At 40.7% G+C, this 21,735-nt stretch overlaps 1 protein-coding gene across 3 annotated transcripts in view; it reads right to left on the bottom strand.

Moving 5' to 3' along the window:
• Positions 1-21,735, bottom strand: part of LOC145397755 (uncharacterized) — a 602,404-nt gene that overhangs the window by 126,900 nt on the left and 453,769 nt on the right. For all 3 annotated transcript variants that reach the window (XM_080270779.1, XM_080270777.1, XM_080270778.1), the window contains exon 3: positions 18,084-18,265. In XM_080270779.1, the coding sequence (XP_080126905.1) occupies positions 18,084-18,265 (182 nt within the window). The remainder of the gene's footprint in view (positions 1-18,083; positions 18,266-21,735) is intronic.

Raw genomic sequence — 21,735 nt, 5'->3', positions numbered from 1 at the left:
TCAGCTGAGGAGAGTCCCAAGGTATTATATTATCTAACCAGAGTCCCAAGGTATTATATTATCTAACCCCTCCTGTCGAAAACCGTCTCCAGGGTGTACAAAAATCGTCTGGAGATAGCAAGAATCGGAATGGGATAATCGTTATGAAGGGGTCGGGAAACTGGCGGTCATAGGCAGGAGAAAAGGCAGACTGAAGAAGACAAATCAATAGCTCTCCCATTGTGTATATAATTTACTTTGAATACCTTTTAACGTATACAGAGAGAGAGAGAAAATGGGTCGACCTGTGTAGCTAGGCGGATGCTGCGTGCCCGACGTTATGGGGGATGACCACATGCTAACTAAAAAGGAGCAACAACCACTGAAACGAGAGAGAGAGAGAGAGAGAGAGAGAGAGAGAGAGAGAGAGAGAATCAATGCGTGTCCTCGGTTAAAATTGTAAGCCTCTCTACGTTACAGTGAAAGGTCAAAGTGCGTTTTGTTCCACGGGGGATAGCCTACTACTTTTAAGTTTATTTTTACCACAAACATTGGATCTTATTTAATGATTTTATTTTATCTCTGGTACTGAAAGGGGAAATACAAATTAAACTTCTTTACCACGAGAACCTCAATCATTTCATTCATGCCGAGACGATTTTCTTCAGCTTTTACCTCTAGACACGAAGGGGATTATTTTTGACTCAAACTATCCCATCCCGCAGTCGGATTTTTTTTTTTCTCTCTATGATTAAACGACGTGATTGAGGCTAAACCTACTTCAACCCAAGACTGTCGATTATACAATATTATCACTGGATCAGACGATTTTATTCTCAGAGTTTATTCACCTCCAACAGAGGAGCTGATTAAGTGGAGTTAGTGGAACTTAATTTAACGTAACCGAATCTGATCATACCTATCGTGGAAGTACGGTCACCTAAATAGCCTAACCTGACCTAGCCCTATCTAACAGTAGAATTACTCGTGGAGAAACACAATAAGTTTCTTTGATTCCATTGTTAGGTAGAGTTGGGCTGGTTAAGTTAAACTGATATAAAGTACAAAAACAACAGTAGCCTTTAGTAAACAAACGAAATCACAAGATATTAATTACTTTATCAATGATCGATTTTTACGACAAATAAGAAAATAGTAAGGTCACGTAAATCTACAGGCATTTTCATCTTTGTTACTGACACAATACTTGGTCAGTACTAAACAGACATAAACAAATAATAGAGAGGAGTAATGTGTAGTGTGCAGAATAAATCAGCAAGGAAAAGGTATTACCTACGTCGTGGAGAATACAGGTCTAGAGTGAGGCACCAAATAAGTCACACATCTCTTTGTACTCTCTCTAATAACTCCCTTTTGAACACTGACTTCTCACATTTCCCCACTTCAGTACTGGAAGAGGTGGGAATACAGAGAAGAGGCAGAGGCAGAGCAGAATAAAGCACAAAGAGAGAAGTAGCATTACAGTCAGACCTCTTTTTACTCTCTCAGTAAAACCATCCTCACATTTTCTCCACTTTGAGTGAGGTGGAAACAGAGATGAGAGGCACAGAAATGTAAAGGACACAGCCACAGAGAGAAAAAGTCCAGCACAGGTAGAGAAGTAATACGAGAGACAAACCCCTTCACACTGTACCCCTTCCAATTAAACCTTCCTCCATGTCGATTTTTCATACTTAAACTCTGGAAGCGATGGGAAGAGAGAGAAGAGGCAAAGGTACAGCACTGAGAAAGAGAGATAAACACAAAGGTCGTATTGCAGCCTGCCCTCTTGTACTCTAATTACACCTTCTTCAATACTGACTCTTCATATTTCACCACTTCAGCTTTGTATGAAGTAGGGATAGAAAGAAGAGGCGGAGGACAGTACTATACAGACAAACAGAGAAAGCAGTTCAATACAGAGAGGAGAAAGTAAGCTAGAACGAGATAAGCAGACGACAGCATGCAAGGAATTAAGGTTGCAACAACTCAATGATATTTATATACACATCACGTCTAAAGTAAGTCTCTCATTCCTAACATACACTTCTGCCACAAGTTAGAATAATCATACACATATACAGTACTGAAATTATTGTATATATGTCGGTGCAATTTCTCCTTAGGTACAATTTTTACTGTTATTTTGCCCCAAGTCTAATCTGTAACATGAACCCAGTAGACTGCAGACTTACGGCTTCTTTCCCCTGCAGTCTACCATCCACGTTCCGGAAGTTAAGGATGGAGTTGAGGGATGTTTGTATAACCGGGTAACGAAGCTGTCAGGTTATATGGGTGCCACCACGTGAAAGCGTCCCTCTACATCACAACGAAATTAAGATACGAGTTGATTACGGCTACATGTAAAACAATGGAGGGGGGTGGAAGGAGGAAAAAACTAAATAAAACCGTCGTTTGAGAGAGAGAGAAAAAAAATGATCAGTGGAATGGAAAGGTTAACCGGACTGTGGTGCTGGTTAGGCTTACGGAAAATGGGTTATTTATGTTTTTAATAATCCAATTTTTCAATCGTTTTAGGGTCAAAGGTCAAAGCGTCAGAGATTGTAAATAGGACTCTCGAATTTTAGCTTACGTAATTTCTCTCTCTCTCTCTCTCTCTCTCTCTCTCTCTCTCTCTCTCTCTCTCTCTCTCTCTCTCTCTCTCTCGTTTTTCTGATATTCTTTCTCCTCTTATGGCGTCTTCCACTTTTTTATTTTCATTAATTATATTTACGTCTCTCTTTCTCCCTTACACATTCCTACTTTTCATATTTTACTGTCTTTACACGTTCATTTTTTTCTTATTCTTTTCCTTGTTGTCTGTATATTTCTGACTATTTTCCTTGCTTCCTCTCTCTCTCTCTCTCTCTCTCTCTCTCTCTCTCTCTCTCTCTCTCTCTCTCTCTCTCTCTCCCCTGCCTCTTAATTAATAGACTCCCCAGGCTAAAACTTGTATGGGTGTTAATTGTCCCGAGGGAAAGTATGGCTGAAAGAGGAGAAGAAAGATGAGGAGGGGAAAGAAGAGGGGAGGGAAGATGAGGGGAGGGGGGGAAAGATGAGGGAAGGAAAAATTAGGGGAATTTGGGAAAAATGAGGGAAGGGAAGATGAAGAGAGGGAAGATGAGAAGGAAGATGAAGAGAGAGAAGATGAGGGGAGGAAAGATGACGGAGGGCACATGACGGGAGGAAAGGTGAGGGGAAAGATAATGAGGAAGAATGATAAGCGGAATGATAATGAGAAGGAAAAATTAGGGGAAACATAATGAGGAAAGATGACGGATAAATCTAAAGAAGGAAGGAAAGAAGGAAGGATGAGAGAAGGGAAAAAAAGAAAAGAAAATGACATAGAAACACGTTGACAAAGAAAAAAAAACCGAGCGGAAGACAACAGGAAGCAAAAGACAAACAAAGCAGGAAAGGAAATGAGAAAGAAGGGAGAATATCGAGAAAAAAAAAATGATGACGGTGGCAAATGAACGGATTATCAACGAAAAATAAATGACGAAAAAACGAGAAAAAACAAAACAAAGGGGAAGGAAAAGGTATTAAAGGAAAGAAGGAAGAGAGGAGCTAATGAGGGAAGAAAGAGGATTTTATTTAGCTGAGAATGGGTGCAGATGCCTAACGTCCGTCATCTCATCGGGTAAGAAAGCTCCCTAGCACCTCTTTCCTAGCGATTTATTATGGATATCGCTGGTTAATATCCTTGTGTTCGTTACTAATGCTGAATATTACTTATGCTGAATATGGCAAGGTTTGGAAGCTTTACATAACGGACGACAGTAAGGTGTGAAAGCCAAAATAAGTCGCTTTGAAATAGATGTCAGGGAGCTTCCTTAACCGACGACAATACGGGCCTAAGAGTGTTAATATAGTCACATACAGCCCTCTCACGGTCAAGACAACTCTACCAAGTTTATTCCAGGTAAGATTAGATGATTTTACAAGTATGCAGCTGTGTGGGTTATAAATCGCACGCTTAAACATACTACAATCCGAATTAAAACATCCCTTATTTTTGGACGATCATTTACGGAACGCCTGTGGTTATTACGATCAGCCTACATCCCACATTACAGAAAGCAGTTAGCAGTCATATAGGGAGGCCAGGTACATTCCACCATTCTGTAACCATATAGGAAGACCAAATATATTCCATCACTGTCTACTGCAAAAGCCAACGTCAAAATTTTCAGGTCTGCCTCTCACTTCTCGATCTCAAAATTAAGCATACGGCCCTTATGAGTCTGAAAAATGACACTCCCTCAAAAAAAAAAAAAAAAAAAAAAAAAAAAAAAAAAAATTCAGTCTAATTTTCAACCATAAGGAGATACAAGCAAACTTACATATTTACAAACATTCTCCAATTTAAGTTGTGTTTTGAAATGCTTGTCAATAATTGCGTCTTCACTTATAATGCTACCACACACTTTAAAAGGAAATCAGAGTGAGTATTTAAGTGAAATATAGGAGATTTGAAACTTTCTAAAATGAGTAAATTAACCTTTGTAGACTTGCAGACTTGGAAATTGGTTAGGAACATTTGTAAATACGAAAACAAGAAGGTCACAAATAAAAAACGTGATAATAATCCTCACAAATAATAAAAAATGTGTGTGTGTGTGTGTGTGTGTGTGTGTGTGTGTGTGTGTGTGTGTGTGTGTGTGTGTGTGTGTGTGTGTGTTGACACCCTACTTACCCTTCTGTACTTGATCACTCTCTCTCTCTCTCTCTCTCTCTCTCTCTCTCTCTCTCTCTCTCTAAGTTGGGGCTCATTAGGGTATTGACTCCACCTCTTTACCACCATCTTTTCCTCCGTCTCTTCTCGAGCTCATTTCTCTCTCATTATCTGAATTCTCTCTCATTTTCCTCGACTCCCTTTTTTCTAATCCTTCTCTCATGCTCATCTCTATTTTTTTTTCTCTCTCTCACCTATTTCATTTTGATCTTTACTTTTTCTAATCTCGCTTTCTCATTTTTCTCACCCCCCCCCTCTCTCTCTCTCTCTCTCTCTCTCTCTCTCGTCTAAACTAGTATATAATTATTTTTCCCACTTCATCTTTCATTTCCCGGACCCCATCTCATTTTTTTTAATCCTGTCAATTTTTCACCCTCTATCTTCCTGCCCATATTTCCCATCTCGCTCTTTCCTTCTGAGGTGCCAGCACTTCTCCGGGAGCGGCTCCGTTCGTCTTTATTTAACCTCTCCAGTTCGAAAAGTACAATCTAAGCTGAGGAGAATCGTCTGAAAGTATCAATTATTAAAGGGAAGATTCTAAGATACTGTACATTGCTTATATCTTCTTAATTGCGACACAGTTCTAATCAGTATTATGTTCTTGTCTCTGCTGTAGCCCCGATCTCATCTGACACGTGATCCCGGTGGACTGCAGGCTTAAGTTACCCTCCTCCTGCAGTCCATCCTCCTCCTTTTGGGGAACGGGGAGGTAGTTAAGGGCTGTTTGTGTAACCAGACAACTGAATCGACCAGTTACATCGGCGCCACCGAATGAAGGTGTTACCGTCCGTCAGAAATGTGCAAGAGGAATGTAAGAAGTAACGCCAAAAAACACAAATAATCTAACTCAGAAGCATTAAAACTAAGCGCCATAATTCACAGCAAAACCACTAACGATGCTATTTGGTTCGTTGTCATTCGAGAAATAGTTCTCTCTCTCTCTGACTGCGAGACGGCATGGACGCGGGAACTCTCAGAGCCAAACTTATTTAGGAAAGAGAAATTTGTGTGGTTGCATGTCGGCACACCAAGAGAGAGCTTAATTATCCCTTGACTTTCATGTCTAATTTGCCCACTATATTCCAGGGGTAGTTTGATTAACCTCTTCACCACGACGTCGTTATAATTATATTTGTGCTGTTGAGATAATTACACTCAGATTATGAAGGATCTTTAATAGTAAAGGGTAAGCACTGATGAGGAGCCTGCACGTGGTGGTGCTATGCACTTTGGGTGGAGCAGTTGCGGTGTCCACCCGGAGGGCAAATCTCCTCATATTTCCCTACACCTCGTCGTGGAAAGGACCCTAGTTCGACTCTCAAGGGGACGCCAACTCTCTACATGGCGTATATATTGTACTGTATCTATAGGACGGCTCAACAGAAGCAATTCCTTACCCGTGGTCGACGGGTCTGCTCAACCATACAGACCGGAGTTAAACAACAAGATCAACACGAATATCTCTGGCTAACAACAAACGATTTTGCTTGATACTTTTAACTCTCCCAAGGTCAAAGCCTATAATCAACCCCGCCAGTTAGAAAAGTCGTCAAAACTGAATATCACTGTCTATCCGTGTTGAGAATGACGTATAATCGACATGGCCGGCTGGAAGGGCTTAATTACCCCTTCACTTTCATGTCGAGACCCAATTTGCCCGGTATTTCAGGTGCAGCTGTTTAATTACCCCAACCTTATTACACCCTGACATGAATCTGATGGTCCTGCACCTATCGCTGATGCTGGAGAGTGACACCTTCATGTGATGGCACTGATATTAATGGGTGGATCCACTACCGTGTTATACAAGAGTCATTAAGCTCACTCCCCATACCCCGAAAGGAGGAGGATGTACACAAAGGCAACAAACTGCAGTTCACTAGGGTCACGTTTTAAATGAACATGAAGCCACAACAACAACAACAACAGCAGTAACAACAACGATAGCAATAACAACAACATTCAAAATCGCATTTGTGAAGGAGAAGCCAAACCGCTGAATTATCACGCATATTTGTGGGACACCTATCTCTGAATTAATTAGCCTGTATCACATATGACAGTGCAACAGGTGCGTGGTAGGTTTCATTCCCGCAGTCCTGTGCAGTTCTGGGCATAAATTCCGACACAATTGATTACGAAATGCAGCGAGACAGCGAGCAATGATTTTCGAAAGCTAAGAATGTGACCTACAGAATCCAACCAACCTTGCAGAATATTATGTTTGAATTTCATAAATCTTCGTCGTAAAAGAGGAACGATATAACTGACCGCGACTGTGTCAAGGTGATGGAATTGGCTGGGAACGTTACTTGCAGATCTACTAGTTTATGTTTGTGTGAGATTGTTGGTTTTATGTTTGTGTGGGTTTTGTTGGTTTATGTGTGTGTGGGTTTTGTTGGTTTATGTTTGTGTGGGTTTTGTTGGTTTATGTGTGTGTGGGTTTTGTTGGTTTATGTGTGTGTGGGTTTTGTTTGTTTATGTTTGTGTGGGTTTTGTTGGTTTGTGTTTGTGTGGGTTTTGTTGGTTTATGTGTGTGTGGGTTTTGTTGGTTTATGTGTGTGTGGGTTTTGTTGGTTTATGTGTGTGTGGGTTTTGTTGGTTTATGTGTGTGTGGGTTTTGTTGGTTTATGTGTGTGTGGGTTTTGTTGGTTTATGTGTGTGTGGGTTTTGTTGGTTTATGTGTGTGTGGGTTTTGTTCGGTAGGCTTTGTTCAATAGTCATCTAACGTTATACGAGGAAGCACCGAAAGACATCAATTCTATCAAGCAAACTCCTGGTCAAGAAGTGAGAGAAAGACCATTTCTGTTCACGCCATGGGAGAAAGCACGGGGAAAAAGACATCACTTCCCTCTAGCAACTCTTGTTTAAGCACCACGAAAAAGACATTACTTCACTCAAGCAGATCATATTGAAGCATCGATAGACAGACTTCACTTGTTTCTAGTAAGCCATGTTGTAGCGGCAAGACTGAAACTTCACTTCTCTAGTGTAAGTCCTGTTGAAACACCAATCGAAAGACTTCTATATGTCCTATTCAAGCACAAAGACGAAAGACTTACTTCTCTCTAGCAACCCCAGTTCAAGCACAGGGAGAGAGAAACATTTAACTTCTATCAATTCCTTATGAACACCCAATTACTGTATTCATTTGCAAACGTTCCTTGAAACCTTTTGTGCCAACCTGTATTCATCTCCTCTCCTCTACCAAGATCAAGTAATATATTGTATCATTTTAGAAAAATGATATATTTCTGAGCCTGCCCGCTGGTAGGTTACCTTTAAGTGAGAAGTAATGTGTGACAATGAACTGGGTATTCATTTGCTTCTTATTTTTGCTTTTTGTCTTGCTGTTACCAATAAATTTATTGAAACGTAAATTCAGGAGTTTATTTCCTTCACTCTATGTTATTATCATCATCATCATCATCAATTATTATTATTATTATTATTATTATTATTATTATTATTTTGCCTGATGAAGCGACCAGCTGGGGGACTCAGCTGACAAAGTTTGAAGCCATTAGGCTACATAGTCTCCAAGCGATGGCCAATTACTTTTTAAGCAAAAAAATAAGATTACTGAAAAAAACAATAACACTTCCCACAAGGATGTGGAAACTTTTAATAATAATAATAATAATAATAATAATAACAGCAGTAATAAATAATAATCTTTTAGAAGCAGTGACTGTAAATTAAATGGTACGCCCTTGTGTTCAAAGTATTAGAAAACGTTTACTGAGGCCCCAAGAAAAGCAATTTGGTTCTCCTCTAATGAGAAGGTAATTATATGGGTGAGATTAAGGAGGAGGGGAGACGGTAAACTAATTAGGGACAGCCACTCAAAACGCCCCTCATTTATTTCCTCTAGTTTTATAATTGGTTATGACGGTGTATTTTTATTGCAATTATAACTGTTGTTATTATTATTATTATTATTATTGTTATTATTATATTAACAATAACATTAATAATGTTAATAGTAACATTAATAATAATATTATTATTATTATAACTTCCCACATTCTTGTGGGACGTTTTCTTGTTTTTTGTTATTTTTATCTATCTATCTATCTATTGCCAGACACCATAATCCCGTAAGGGGTGGCCATTTGACAATGAGTTATTTGTTTTACGGGGCGGGGAACTACCCCTTCACCAACCCACTTGTTGACACACAGGGAGCACGTATGGTTTGGTTATATTACTATCATCATCATCGTCATCCGTCTGCCTGTCTGTCTGTACAACTTTACGCGAAAACTACTATTGCAATTTTGACTAAAATTAAAAGGATGATGGGCTGTTACCTTCTGATCACCTGATTAAATTTTGGGCCAAATTGGGCCAAGGGCCAGGCTGTAGGCCCCAATGAAAAAAAAAAAAAATCGCCATAGCTTCTTTCAAAATCGACATATCCACATGAAACCAAAATCTAAAGGTGCTTTTTTTCAAATCTGCATCCTCTAATATGCCTCATTACATCATGGGGGTCACCCCCCCTGTTAGCTGTAGGGGGGTCAATGTCAGGTGGGTCGGGCCTAAAATTTCAAATGGGCATAAAATCGTCAATTTTCACCCGATTTACTCCAAATTTGGTATGTGACATCTATGACAAGATATCCTGTTGTGTTTATAAGGCAGCACTAAAATGACTGCCGGGGACGGGTTTGCTGTGCCTTGGCACCGCTTCTTCTTTTTATTATCATTATTATTATTCAGCTTAGGACAGACTTTTCGACTTGGAGGGGTTAGATATAGCCTTCATTAACATTAACTAGTACATGGTTCTCCTAAGTTAAATACAATCGTTAGACGGTGGCGAGAATTCAAAGAAAAGAAACAAAGAAAATTAAAGAAATTATAAGAAAAGAGATTAGAAGAAAAGAAAAAAAAAATTAAATGAAAAGACGCAAAAGAACACTTTATATATTTATAAAAAAAAAAAAATATGCTACTGCAATGGAACTGTTAACAAGTACAAAAGACAAAGATGCGGGAGCTTCAGGGCCCTTAATGACCTTTCTACTACCCGTTCCATAGCCATACCTGATGCTTTAATCTGAGGTCACAGTGGAAAAGGTACCTCACCTGACGTACACCTGTCCGACCTGCAAGTGATTGTAGGGCGCGTTTTCTCAGTTAACGAAGCTCCCTAACACCTCTTCCTCACCGATTTATTTTTGGATACGGCTGGCTTATATCCAATTGAACGTTATTTGGGCAGATTATGGTGATATTAGAATGATTTAAGTAACACAGAAGATGAGAGCACGGTGTAACAGGCATAACAAATCGCTTAGGAAGAGGTGCTAGGGCTTAAAGTGTTCCATGCTCACAAATTTAACGGACTGACAAATAACTACACTCCTTTTGCTCTAATTTGGCCTGAATTTTCCATCTCTTCATCTTGAATGCTGAGCTGTAATAAATTAACCATAAAATACTGTGCATGTTCCCGAACATGTTGCCAGCTGTGTTGCCAACACATGTTTGAGCACACGTGTGGACGCGCCCTACAAGAAATACAGATAAATTAACTTCATGATACTGACAGACAATTAATAAAGGAATGATAAATGATACGGTCAGAAAGATACATAATTAAAAATAAATAAAATACCAATCAGATCGGTAATAAAGAGACTGGCTGGTAAAGTTTCATATCTGATTTTGAAGTACTGTGTCGAAAATATTGTCAAAATTATACCTTCAAAAATTTATCAGCCCATCCCTTTCAAACCCATTCCAACCCCGCCAAACGAGAGAGAGAGAGAGAGAGAGAGAGAGAGAGAGAGAGAGAGAGAGAGAGAGAGAGGGGGCGACCATAAAGCGACAAGTTAAAAATACCCACACACAATCCCTCATCGCTCATCCACCCCAAAAAACATAAGTGGAAAATGCAGAAAAAAAATGTAGGGGAAAAATATGGAATAATACGTATGGAGATTGCGGTGCTGATGTGGGGAGCGATTAGGGGGGCAGATTATAGCAAGAGGGGAAAATAGGGAGGGAGGGGCGAATAGGGAAGGAAAAACAGGGTAGATAGGGAAGTTAGGGAAGGAAAAATTGCGAAGATATGGAAGTTAGAGAAGGAAAAATTGCGTAGATATGGAAGTTAGGGAAGGAAAAATAGGGTAGATAGGGAAGTTAGGGAAGGAAAAACAGGGTAGATAGGGAAGTTAGGGAAGGAAAAACAGGGTAGATAGGGAGGTTAGGGAAGGAAAAATAGGGTAGATATGGAAGTTAGGGAAGGAAAAATAGGGTAGATAGGGAAGTTAGGGAGGGAAAAACAGGTTAGATACGGCGGTTAGGGAAGGAAACATAGGGTAGATATGGAAGGTAGGAAGGGGGAAAGGTTAAGAGGAAGGGGAAAAATTGATGGAAGCGGAAAAAGAGAGGGAGGAAGAGGGGAGATGTAGACAGGGAGGAAATAAGCACAGGGGAGAACAAGGAAAAATGAGGATGTTGAAAAAGTTAAAAACAGAAGAGAGGAAAAATAGGAAAAAGGGGAAAAGAGGAAGGAGAAACTAAGAAGGGGAAAAAGGGAGAGGGGAACTAAGAAGGGAGGGGAGTAGAGACAAACACTGAAAGAGGGGAAAGGGGAAGTAGGGAAAAGGGGATAACAGAGAAGACGGATAATGAAGGAAGAGAAGTATGGAGAGGAGAAAAAAAATCCACAGAATAACATGTATACTGTATATGGCTACAGTGGTGGTGATGTGGAGCGAGAGATGAAAGATTATAGAAAGAGGGGGAAAAAGTGGGGAAAAGGGGGGGAAATCGAGGAAGCTTGGGGAAAAGACAAGGGAAAATGAGGAAAGGAGATGAAAACAGACAACTGGTAATGATGGAATAGGCCATAGCAAAATAGAGAATATGTAAGAGGGTAAAATGCTCCGTCCACAAAAATTACGGAAAGAGGGAATAAAGTGGGAAATTGGGAGAGGGAGAGGGAACGGGAGAGGAAAAAAGGGAGTAGGAAGAAGGGAGACAGCAGGAGGAAGGAACACAGAAAACAAAATAAGGAGGAAGAGGGGAAAATATGAGGAAAAATAAACAAGAAAGGAAGAAAAGGGGAAATGTAAAGTGATGCAGAAAACAGGAATAGCGATGGAACAGGGAGACAAGGGAGAGTGATAACGGAAAAGCATGGGAAGGGGAATTTAACAAGAAAAAAGGGGGATGAAACAGAGAAGCAGAAAGGAAAACATGGAACGAAGAAACACGGGGGAAACACAGAAAAATAGGGAAAAAGGAGCAAGAAACACAGACAGAAGGGAATATAAGGAAAAATGTATCAATTTATGTTCATTCAGAACCCAATCAAAGTAATCAAGGTCTATTTTTGTCAGTTCAAGTCCAGGCTGATCAAATTTTGTCCCATTAAGGTCAGTTCATGGCTACAAAGGTCAACCTGGGGCTGTAGAGGGATGCCTTCACGCGATGACACTGATATAACGAGGTGGTTCTGCTGTTTAAGTATACAAACGTCCCTAAACTTCCTCCCCATCTCCCCACAAAATGGATGATGGACTGCATAAGGGTAAGTTCAACCTGTTTTCCACCAGGTTCCCGTTCAGAAGAGCCTGGGGCAACAACGATAATAATATCAACAAGAATAACAACAACAATTACACCACCACCACCACCTCCACTACCAACAACGACAACAGCAAGTCCAATTAGGTAAAGTTACAAGCACATGAAACAAACACCCCCTTAACCCGTCCTCACAAACAGTGTGTCGTTGCTAGCTGACGAGTTACAGTGGGAGGAGTGGGGGGGTGCTAGGGGGCAAGGGGTGACGGAGGGAGGTGAAGGTGCTGCCACTCCCCCACTCCCCCTGCACTGTAACCCGACAGCCCGAAACACCCCAAATCTGGTGTGTAGGAGCCAAGTATTATTTCTGATTCTTGTGATCTAAACTGTACAGCCATGAGCAAAAGTTCGCTGACACTTTCCTGCCAGCCGTAGCGATGGATGATGTTATCTGAAATGTTTTTACGGAACAGCCACATGAAGCATACAGCAAGAGGAGAATGAGGAGGACGGATGCTCTCTCACGCTTAGGGAGAAATGCGAAGGGAAGGAAGGAAGGAAGGAAGGAAAGAAGGAGGGAGGGAAGGAAGGAAGGAGGGAAGGAAGGGAGGAGGGAAAGAAGGAAAGGAAGGAAGGACACCGTGCTGGAAGGGGATGATCAACAGACTTATTTACAGATGTGCTTTTAAATCAGCAAAGACCCTTAAGTTCAATCCAAGACATTCATATCCATTCAAGTCTATGTGAGAAATTAAGTGTTCACTGCACGTCCTTCACATTCACTCCAACTCAATCAAATCAGTTCAGGTTCAAACTGTTCTTGAATGTCACTTGAGGTTCAGTCCGGCCCACCACAGTATCCATTTACATCAAGGCAGGTAATTTCGGGTGAGGGGGCAACAGCTTAGGTTCAGGTGGGTTCACTTAAGCATACTCTATATCACTTAGGTTCAGCCAGTTCAGTCTAGCTTCATCAACCCCTTCAAACCAATGACGTATTTTATTAAACTTGGGGTTGCATTGAGGGGGTTCATCTTGCCTATAACTAAACCCTCTGTCACTAAAAATCTCTCCAAAGCTAAAGGAAATCGTCTGGAGATAGCCTACAGAACACGTCGTCAGGGGGTTAAGGTCATTCACATTCTCTGGCTCAGTCAAATCAACACAGGTTAATTAAGAGCCATTAGGGCCAATTACGCCCGTTCAGCACCCGTATATATACATTTTCCTACATTTGTTTATAAGGTTGCTTGTATATACAGTTGATAAAAAAAATATTGCCAACGAGGGATCCAGTGATGTCCTAATGATGGATAAAGCTAGTGATGATGTCCTAAACGATTAAGTAGTAAGAGTGCCAGTAGTAGTAGTAGTAGTAGTAGTAAAATAATAATAATAATAATAATAAATAATAATAATAATAATAAAATAATAATAATGATAATAATAATAATAATAATAAATTAAAAAATGTCGGCGTAGTGAAAGGGCTAATGGAGGTAAAGGGAAGATAATGGATAAAAAGGGCAAAGCGGTTTGACTCCATTCCCCCAGCTAGGCCGGGGGGGCGGGGAGGGAAAAAATGGTTGATAGGTTGAACGGGTTGTCAGGGAGGAGAAAAGTAGGAAGGGAAACTTTTGGAAGGGAAACGTAAGGGAGGGAAAAGCAAGGGAGGGGAAAGTAGGGAGGGGAAAGTAGGGAGGGAAAAAGTAGGGAGAGAACGTAGGGAAGGAAAAGTAAATGAACGAAATGAGCAGAGAAGCAGGGAAAGGTAGAAAGGAAACAAAGGAATGGCAGCAAAGGGAAAAAGAAGGAAAGTAGAAGGAAGACAAGTATGGGTGGGAGAGAAGGATGAGAAAATGTAGGAGAAAAAAGAGAAAAGAGGAAGAGACAGAAGAGGAAGAACAGGAGATGAGAGGAAGAAGAGGAGATAAAGAGGAGATGAAGGAAGAAGGAGGAGAGGCAGACGGAGGTGGGGAAGCGAAAAATATGTGAAGTAGGATAGAGGAGAAAAAATTTTAGATAAGAGATTGGGATGAAAAAGCAGAGAAGAAACTAGTGAAAGAGGAGTTAAAGAAAAATGTGGAAGGAAAACAAGCAGAAACAGAAAGAGAGAGAGTGGAAAAGATCTAAGAGAGTAGCGAAAGAGGGGGAAGAAATAAAGTAGCAAGAGAAGGGAAATGAAAAAAATGGGAAAACCTTGTGAAAAATAGGTAACAGGAAAATGGACTGTCAAATCTACGTCCGTAATCGAACATACATACCAGCAAGTACAAAAATAACAGACGAGGGAGCTGCACGGCGCTTCGGTAGCTACCCTTGCTATAGTGGGGTGTTTGAAGTGATTTTGTGTGGTGTGGGATGGTGTGAGAGGCTGGTATGTGGTATGGGAGGTGATACTGTGTGATGTGGTGCGGCGTCGGAGGGTGGTATGTGGTCCGATAAGGGAGGGTGGTATGTGGTGTGGTGTGGGAGGGTGGTATGTGATGCGGTGTGGGAGGGTGGTATGTGATGTGGAGCGGTGTGGGAGAGTGGTATGTGATGTGCGATGGGGTGGGAGGGTGGTCTGTGGTGTGGAGTGGTGTGGTGTGGGAGGGTGGAATGTGGTGTTCTGTGGTGTGGTGTAGTGTGGGAGGGTGGTGTGTCGTGTGGTGTGGTTTGGTGTGCGAGGGTGGTATGTGGTGTGGTGTGGTGTGATGTGGCCTGGTTAAAGTCGATAGTCTACGGGACTGAAGTACTCTGCGTTCAAAAATAGTGTGAGACAGAAAGACAGATCCGCTCTCGGTCACATTCCCGTACAAAAAACAGGAATAATGACAAATATATAATAATATGCTAAATAACTACGTAAATAAAAACTCAATGTATGTCAATAACTAATGCACTCATTCCACAAAAACTATTATTATTATTATTATTATTATTATTTTTATTATTATTATTATTATAATTCATGAACTGCCTATTTTCTTTAAGGCCAGCTTGTATATTTATCTACAGCCAGGCATCTAGTTCCAGCGTTCATTCAGGATGGACTTCATTAAAAGGCCTGGAAGCTTCCGAAATAGTTGGAAGTCCCCCCCCCCTCTCTCTCTCTCTCTCTCTCTCTCTCCCTCCGTTCAGTACAATGATTGGTGGCGCAGACTCGTATCGTACGTAGAGAGAGAGAGAGAGTGTCCAAATAAAACTCCGTCCTCCACCTAATCATAAAACCATCATTTTTTTTCCTCGTCATCCCTCCGACCGTGAGGAAAAACAAGGTCTAAAAACAATTAAAAAAAAAAAAAGATGGGACCACATGACGTAAGGCAGATGGAAGACCGCCATCGTTAGGTTAGTCAGGCGGAAAATAATAAATCAGGAAAATATGTCAGGCCGATGAGAGATAAGGAAAGAGGACACTATGGAGCGATTGAGATGATGAAAAATGCCTTGTCGAACTCCTAAATTTCTACACGATGATCACATGCTGCTTCAAATTTTCTACGGACGTACGATATATATAGAAACAAAGACCACTGACCTAAAACACATGAAAGACCGTTCTCGTTAGGTCAGCCAAGAGGAAAAACTGATTTTCGAAAATATGTCACAGCGACGAGCCACAAATACAGATTAGAAGATGGACAGATTAAGATGAAAAAAGAAAAAAAAGTCTTGAGAATCTGTAATCAATAAGCCTCTCAAAGGATTGCTATAGTTCATTCATTATAACTTGGCGTAGATTTTCATCGTTTTGCAGCTTATTTCACTTAGCCCAGTAGCAGGAAAAGACAAAACTGTGGCTCTACACAATTTCTGTATATATCACTTCTTCGTGACTAGCATCATATTGTAGTACTAATTTACTGTTATAACTCAGCATTCAACATGAAGGGATGGATGGCAGTTACAGGCCAGGGTGAAGTGAACAGAGTATAGTAACATCCATCTACATTCCTTCAATGCGATATCTCTTTGCTTCACAATCACTTCAGTAAGTAACCTTTGTACCAGGGTAATACCACTGTAAAGTATGGTGCCTGAATTATGTATTTTTCTATATATTACAACGATACAAATAAACACTGGTCCTGTCCTCCTTACGTCGTTACTTTCTCTTACAGGCTAAGAAAATATTGAGTAAGCTTTCCCTTCGTCCTTTCCTGTGAAAATTCCTTGCCAGTTATTCTATGCTGTTCGATGGTCCTTTATTATTGTTATTGATATTATTATTATTATTATCATCATCATCATCATCATCATCTTTTTATTTACCTATTGTTTTAATTTTACCGGGTTCAGCTGAAAGGATTGGTGAGTTTGAGAGCTTTCCCGTTTTGTAATTCTTGCCTTAGGTCGCATCCACACTAAATGTTTGCTGGTGCGAGCAGAAGTTCTACAATACGGGTATTTCAATCATAGTCGACTCGATATTAAGTGGCCTCGAAAAGAGTAAGTCTTGTAAATTTGGTGCTATTTATTTTCCATACTAACCTCCCCCCCCTTCTCTCTCTCTCTCTCTCTCTCTCTCTCTCTCTCTCTCTCCTACATTCGCATTCAAAGTAGGAAACAACCTAATAATTTTCTCTTATTAAAGAAGCAAGAATCTAAAGAAATAACGCTTTTCTCAACTAATGCATCTCATTTTCTAACTTTTGGTGGTGGTTGGAATAAAAACTGACTGTGTTGCGAGATCTGTTGTTCATTTGTTAACTGGGGTGATTGGTCAGGCGGTTTTAATCCCGTACACTCGTCAACTTATCCTTTTAATCCGTGGCATCAAATATGAATGGCTTTCAATCCCCTTCCCCCTCCCCCTATCATCCCACACCCACCTACTCCCCCAACCATCCCACTCACAGGATTATAATGAAGAGGGAGGCCTCTATTCTCGAGGGTTCACGAGGCTTTCCAACATATATTCTCCCTCTGAACCTGGTTTGGGGTAAACATCATCATCATCATCATCATCATCATTGACTTTCAGCCATCCAAGAATATTCCACTTCCATTCATTCCTCTTTTCATTCATCCATCTCCCATCTTTCATTTACACAGCCCTTCCCTCTTAACATTTCCTAATATTCATTTTTCACGCACCTCATCAGAAACTCACACCTTTCCTGAATACCCTACTCTCACCCCGCCTCAGATATTCCCCGTCCTGAATATTTCACCTTACCCGGCCCTCACCTTTCACACACATTCAGTTCTCCTTTTTACGCTGCTCAGTCTTCAGAAACCACGGTGGCCCAGTGGTAGCGTGTACGTCTTGCGTTGTGCGCGCGTCCCTAGAGTTCGAAATTCAAATTGTGGTGAATACATTAAGTGGATGTGATAATGTAGTACGGCCTTTCATATGCTTAGATCGGTTGATAGCAATGGCAGGAAATCAAGCACACAAAATGATTCCCACTGCAATATTACAGATTTCACATACACTGTTGTCAAAAACGATACCTATTTTCCATTCGTGTTCCAGCTGAATGGGAAAGGGTCAGTTCTAACTACCACCCTCCTACCAAAAAAAAAGTTTAAACCTGCAGTGAACATTAAATAAACTGTGAGAATTACAGAGACTATTCACTTTGTCTTCAACTTTCAATCTATCCATTTTCAAACGTTTGTCAGTCCTCAATCTAGTAATTTTGCAGATCTTTCTACCCTATCATTCCCCGTTAATTCTATTCATTTCCTAAAATCCGTTGAAAGCGTTTAATTTCAATTATTTTCTGTTGAAATCCGTTTAAGGTCTATAAATTTTCGCTGTTAACCGTGCATTTCGGTTCATTTCCACTCCTTCCCCCAGAAATCCCTGTCCCCCTGGGCGCCTACTCACCCGTTGATGGGGGCGGTGTGGTCGTGTTCGTGGGCATCGTAGTTGGCGGTGTCGGTGAGTAGCTTGGGGGGGACGAGGGCGCGGCGGCGGGTGAGGGCCGAGGCGGGAGGGCCGGGGTCTTCGCCTGTGTCCGAGTCTGAAGCCTCACCCTCACCGCGAAACAGGCTTTGCGGTTCATGTTCCTGGAGAGAGAGAAGAAAGTGAGAAATGAGTAAGGAAGGAGAGGTAATGAGGTAGAAATTCAGGGCTACTGTGACTAAATATGGGAAAGACAGATGCATGAAAAAGAGGGGAAAAAAAAAAAAGATTCAAGCATATTTCAAATCCGAAGCCTCACCCTCACCACGAAAATGGCTTTGCAATTCACGTTCCTGGGGGATAGAGAGAGGAGAGAGATGCGTGGGAAAGGCATAAGAGAAGAGGTAGTCGGGAAGGTAAGAAGTCTAAAGAAATAAGAATGTATGGGTAGATAAAATGTAAAAAGGTATAATACAGGCTATTCATTATTTGAATCTGAAGCTTCGCCCTCTTCACAAAAAGGTTCTGGCGTTCATGATTCTGAGAGAGAGAGAGAGAGAGAGAGAGAGAGAGAGAGGTTGTGGGTACAGTGCATGGTTCAAAAAGTAGCAGATGAGGAGAATTAGAACACATGAGAAAGAGGGATGGACGTGAATAAAGGAACTGAAAAAAACAATTGTAAGGATGAGTAAAAAGATGAAATTATGGAGAATTATGATGATGTGATTAAAGGAAATGTAAATAAAGAACTGTGACGATGTGAGTGAAGGATGATAAAATAAAGAAAAATTGTGAGGATGGAAGTAAAGGAAGGGGGCATAAAGGAAAATTCTGTGGATGTGAGTAAAGATTAATAAAGAAAAGGACAATGTGTCTTATGTTAATTGTAATATGATACCTAAGTCTCCCTGAACAGTGTAAGGTTTGTTGCTGGAGGGCGAAGAGGAGAAAATAGTTAATGAGAAGATAAGTAACAGGTGAGGATAATTAACAGGGGGGAAAGGATACGTAGCAGGTGAGAGGGTAAGTAGAAGGTGAGAGGGTATGTAGCAGGTGAGAGGGTTCCAGGTAAGATTACAACATGTGACAGGATAAGTGGCAGGTGAGACGATAAGTAACTGGTGAGAGGGTAAATAACAATTGAAAGGATAAGTAAAAGGTGGAAGGAATAGCAAGAAATGAGATGATTCGTAACAGGTAACACACAAACAAAACAAACAAAAGGCAACAAAAACAAGGAACACACACACACACACACACACACACACACACACACACACACACACACACACACACACACGACCATAAAACCTCACATCACCATCATCGCCCAAACAGAAATATATATATCAATGTCTGAGCAGAAATTTCTTCTTTCACTAAAATGATCACTTCGTTTTATATTTTGTTTTTGCTACCTCTAGATTATATTATTTAATTTAGGAGATATTGTTCGAATTTGGAAGGCTATACACGTCTTTCATTAGCCCCTTTAGAGCGACAGATTTTCCCCAGCCGAATAGCAAAAATCGTCTGAAGGCAACAGGGATATGTCATAAGAACGTGTCATCGTGCTAAAGGGGTTCAGGAGGTATAGATTAACTCTTTCAATCTACCTTGCTCAGTATTATTATTGTCATATTATTATTATTATTATTATTATTATTATCATTATTATTATTATTATTATTATTATCATTATTATTATTATTATTATATCATTATTAACGTTATTAAAAAAATGTATGAATTTTTGGGGTCAATAAAGGCTACATATACCCTTTAATTGGAAGAATAATCTGATAACTAAAAAAAATACCTTGGAGACAGCAAGAAGAAAAATAAAAACCATCCTCACTGAAGATTTTAAAAAGGGGAAAGGGGATAAAACTGCACGGCACCCACACTCCATGTCTTACGTCCAATATCTAGAGAATTTAATTAAGATGGTTGGAATCTGGGCCTATTTCACCTTCAAGGACGGTCTGAATGTCGATATGGAGGGAGGCTTTGATTATTTCCCAGTTCCTTTGAGGGGAGGCAAGGGTACTATTGAAATTCCTTCGCAGATATCAACAACAAAAATTCTAGGGAGCAAAACCCAATAGAATCAATTATTTCTCTCTCCCATCTACTGCCTGACACCGCATCTTGTGAGGGGCAGCCTAGACAGATAGATCCCCAAGCGTTTCTCTCTCTACTCAGCAACGATCATACTTACCTTGACACACCTTTCACAGCCTCTTACATAGTCTCTTTATCTCGTTCTTGGTCTCCCTCTACTCGTGTTTTTCTCCCCACCCTCCCGCCCATCCACCTCGCTCATATGCAGTGTACTCTTCTATATATATAAATTATAAGCATATAAACCAAAATTAACAGCAATGAAACAACAAGAGAATAAGTCAAGTACACACACACACACACACACACACACACCAAAGACAAGGTGTATGTACAGTACACGAAGTTACCCCCTCACAGAAAGAGAGAGAGAGAGAGAGAGAGAGAGAGAGAATAAACATAGTACAGTACAACCACACAAAGCAAAAAATCGCAAAGTTAACAAAACCAAACAACGCTGGGCCACAGACCAAACAAACAAACAGCTCTTCCTCACCGCAATACCCCTCTCCCTGGTGATCCGGGAACAAAGGAGGACATGAAGAAGGATACTGCTAATTAAACCTTACTGGAAAAAATGAGACAGCGAAACCAATACGAGGAGGAGCTACTAATGTGCCCCTGCTGCTGTTACTGGTGTTGCTGTTACTGCCTGATATTGCTGTTTGTTGCTGCTATTGGTACGAACACTAACACCACCACCGTTATTACTGCTGCTACTACTACTACTACTACCGCTGCCGTTGCTACTAGTGAAAATAATAATAATAATAATTAAAAAAAAATAATAATAATAATAAATAACGACGACGACGACGACCATGATGATGATGATGATGATGATGATGACGATGATGATGATGATGATGATGATGATGATGATGCATGGTGGCATCTCCGGGTAGGGGACGGAAGAAAACATGCTAAAGATGATTTTTTTTCAGTTAGTTTCCCTTCCGCTTGTTCAGGGGAATTAAAGATTTCAAAATATCTTCCAAGAATCACTGTGTCCATGGGGGCAAAAAAATGGGCGTGGAGGCAAAGAAATGGGCGTGGGGAGGCAAAGAATTGGGCGTGTGGAGCAAAGAAACGTGCGTGAGGGCAAAGGAATGGACATGGGGGGCAAACAAATGGGCGTGGGGGACAAAGATTTTGGCGAAATGTGCTGGCACTGTGAAGGGAGGTGGAGAGGGACCGTGAGAAGATATCCTGTGAGAGTGAGTGGTGCGTGCATAATTATTTGAGCTGAGTGAAGGTTAATTTTAGCGTATTACGGAGCTGGAGAGGCTTGCGTTGCTGTCATTTCTCTGGTTTTTCATCGTAGGTAAAAAGTGCAAAAACAGGGAGGGCGGGGAAGGAATAGAAAAAAGGGAGAAAGGAGAAGAAACGAAGAAAAGAAGAGAAGAGGGCAAATATATAAAGAAATGGGGGTGGAAGAGGGGAGAAATAATTGGGGGGAGGGAGGAGGAGAAAGGCTGGAAGAGAAAAAATGAGAAAAAAAGAAAAGAGG

Source organism: Coenobita brevimanus, chromosome 43 (assembly GCF_032717465.1).
Source record: "Coenobita brevimanus isolate Jiangsu-jjx chromosome 43, ASM3271746v2, whole genome shotgun sequence".
NCBI lineage: Eukaryota > Metazoa > Arthropoda > Malacostraca > Decapoda > Coenobitidae > Coenobita > Coenobita brevimanus.
Note: the sequence above shows the minus strand (reverse complement) of the source record. Positions and strands in the feature narration are given on the sequence as shown.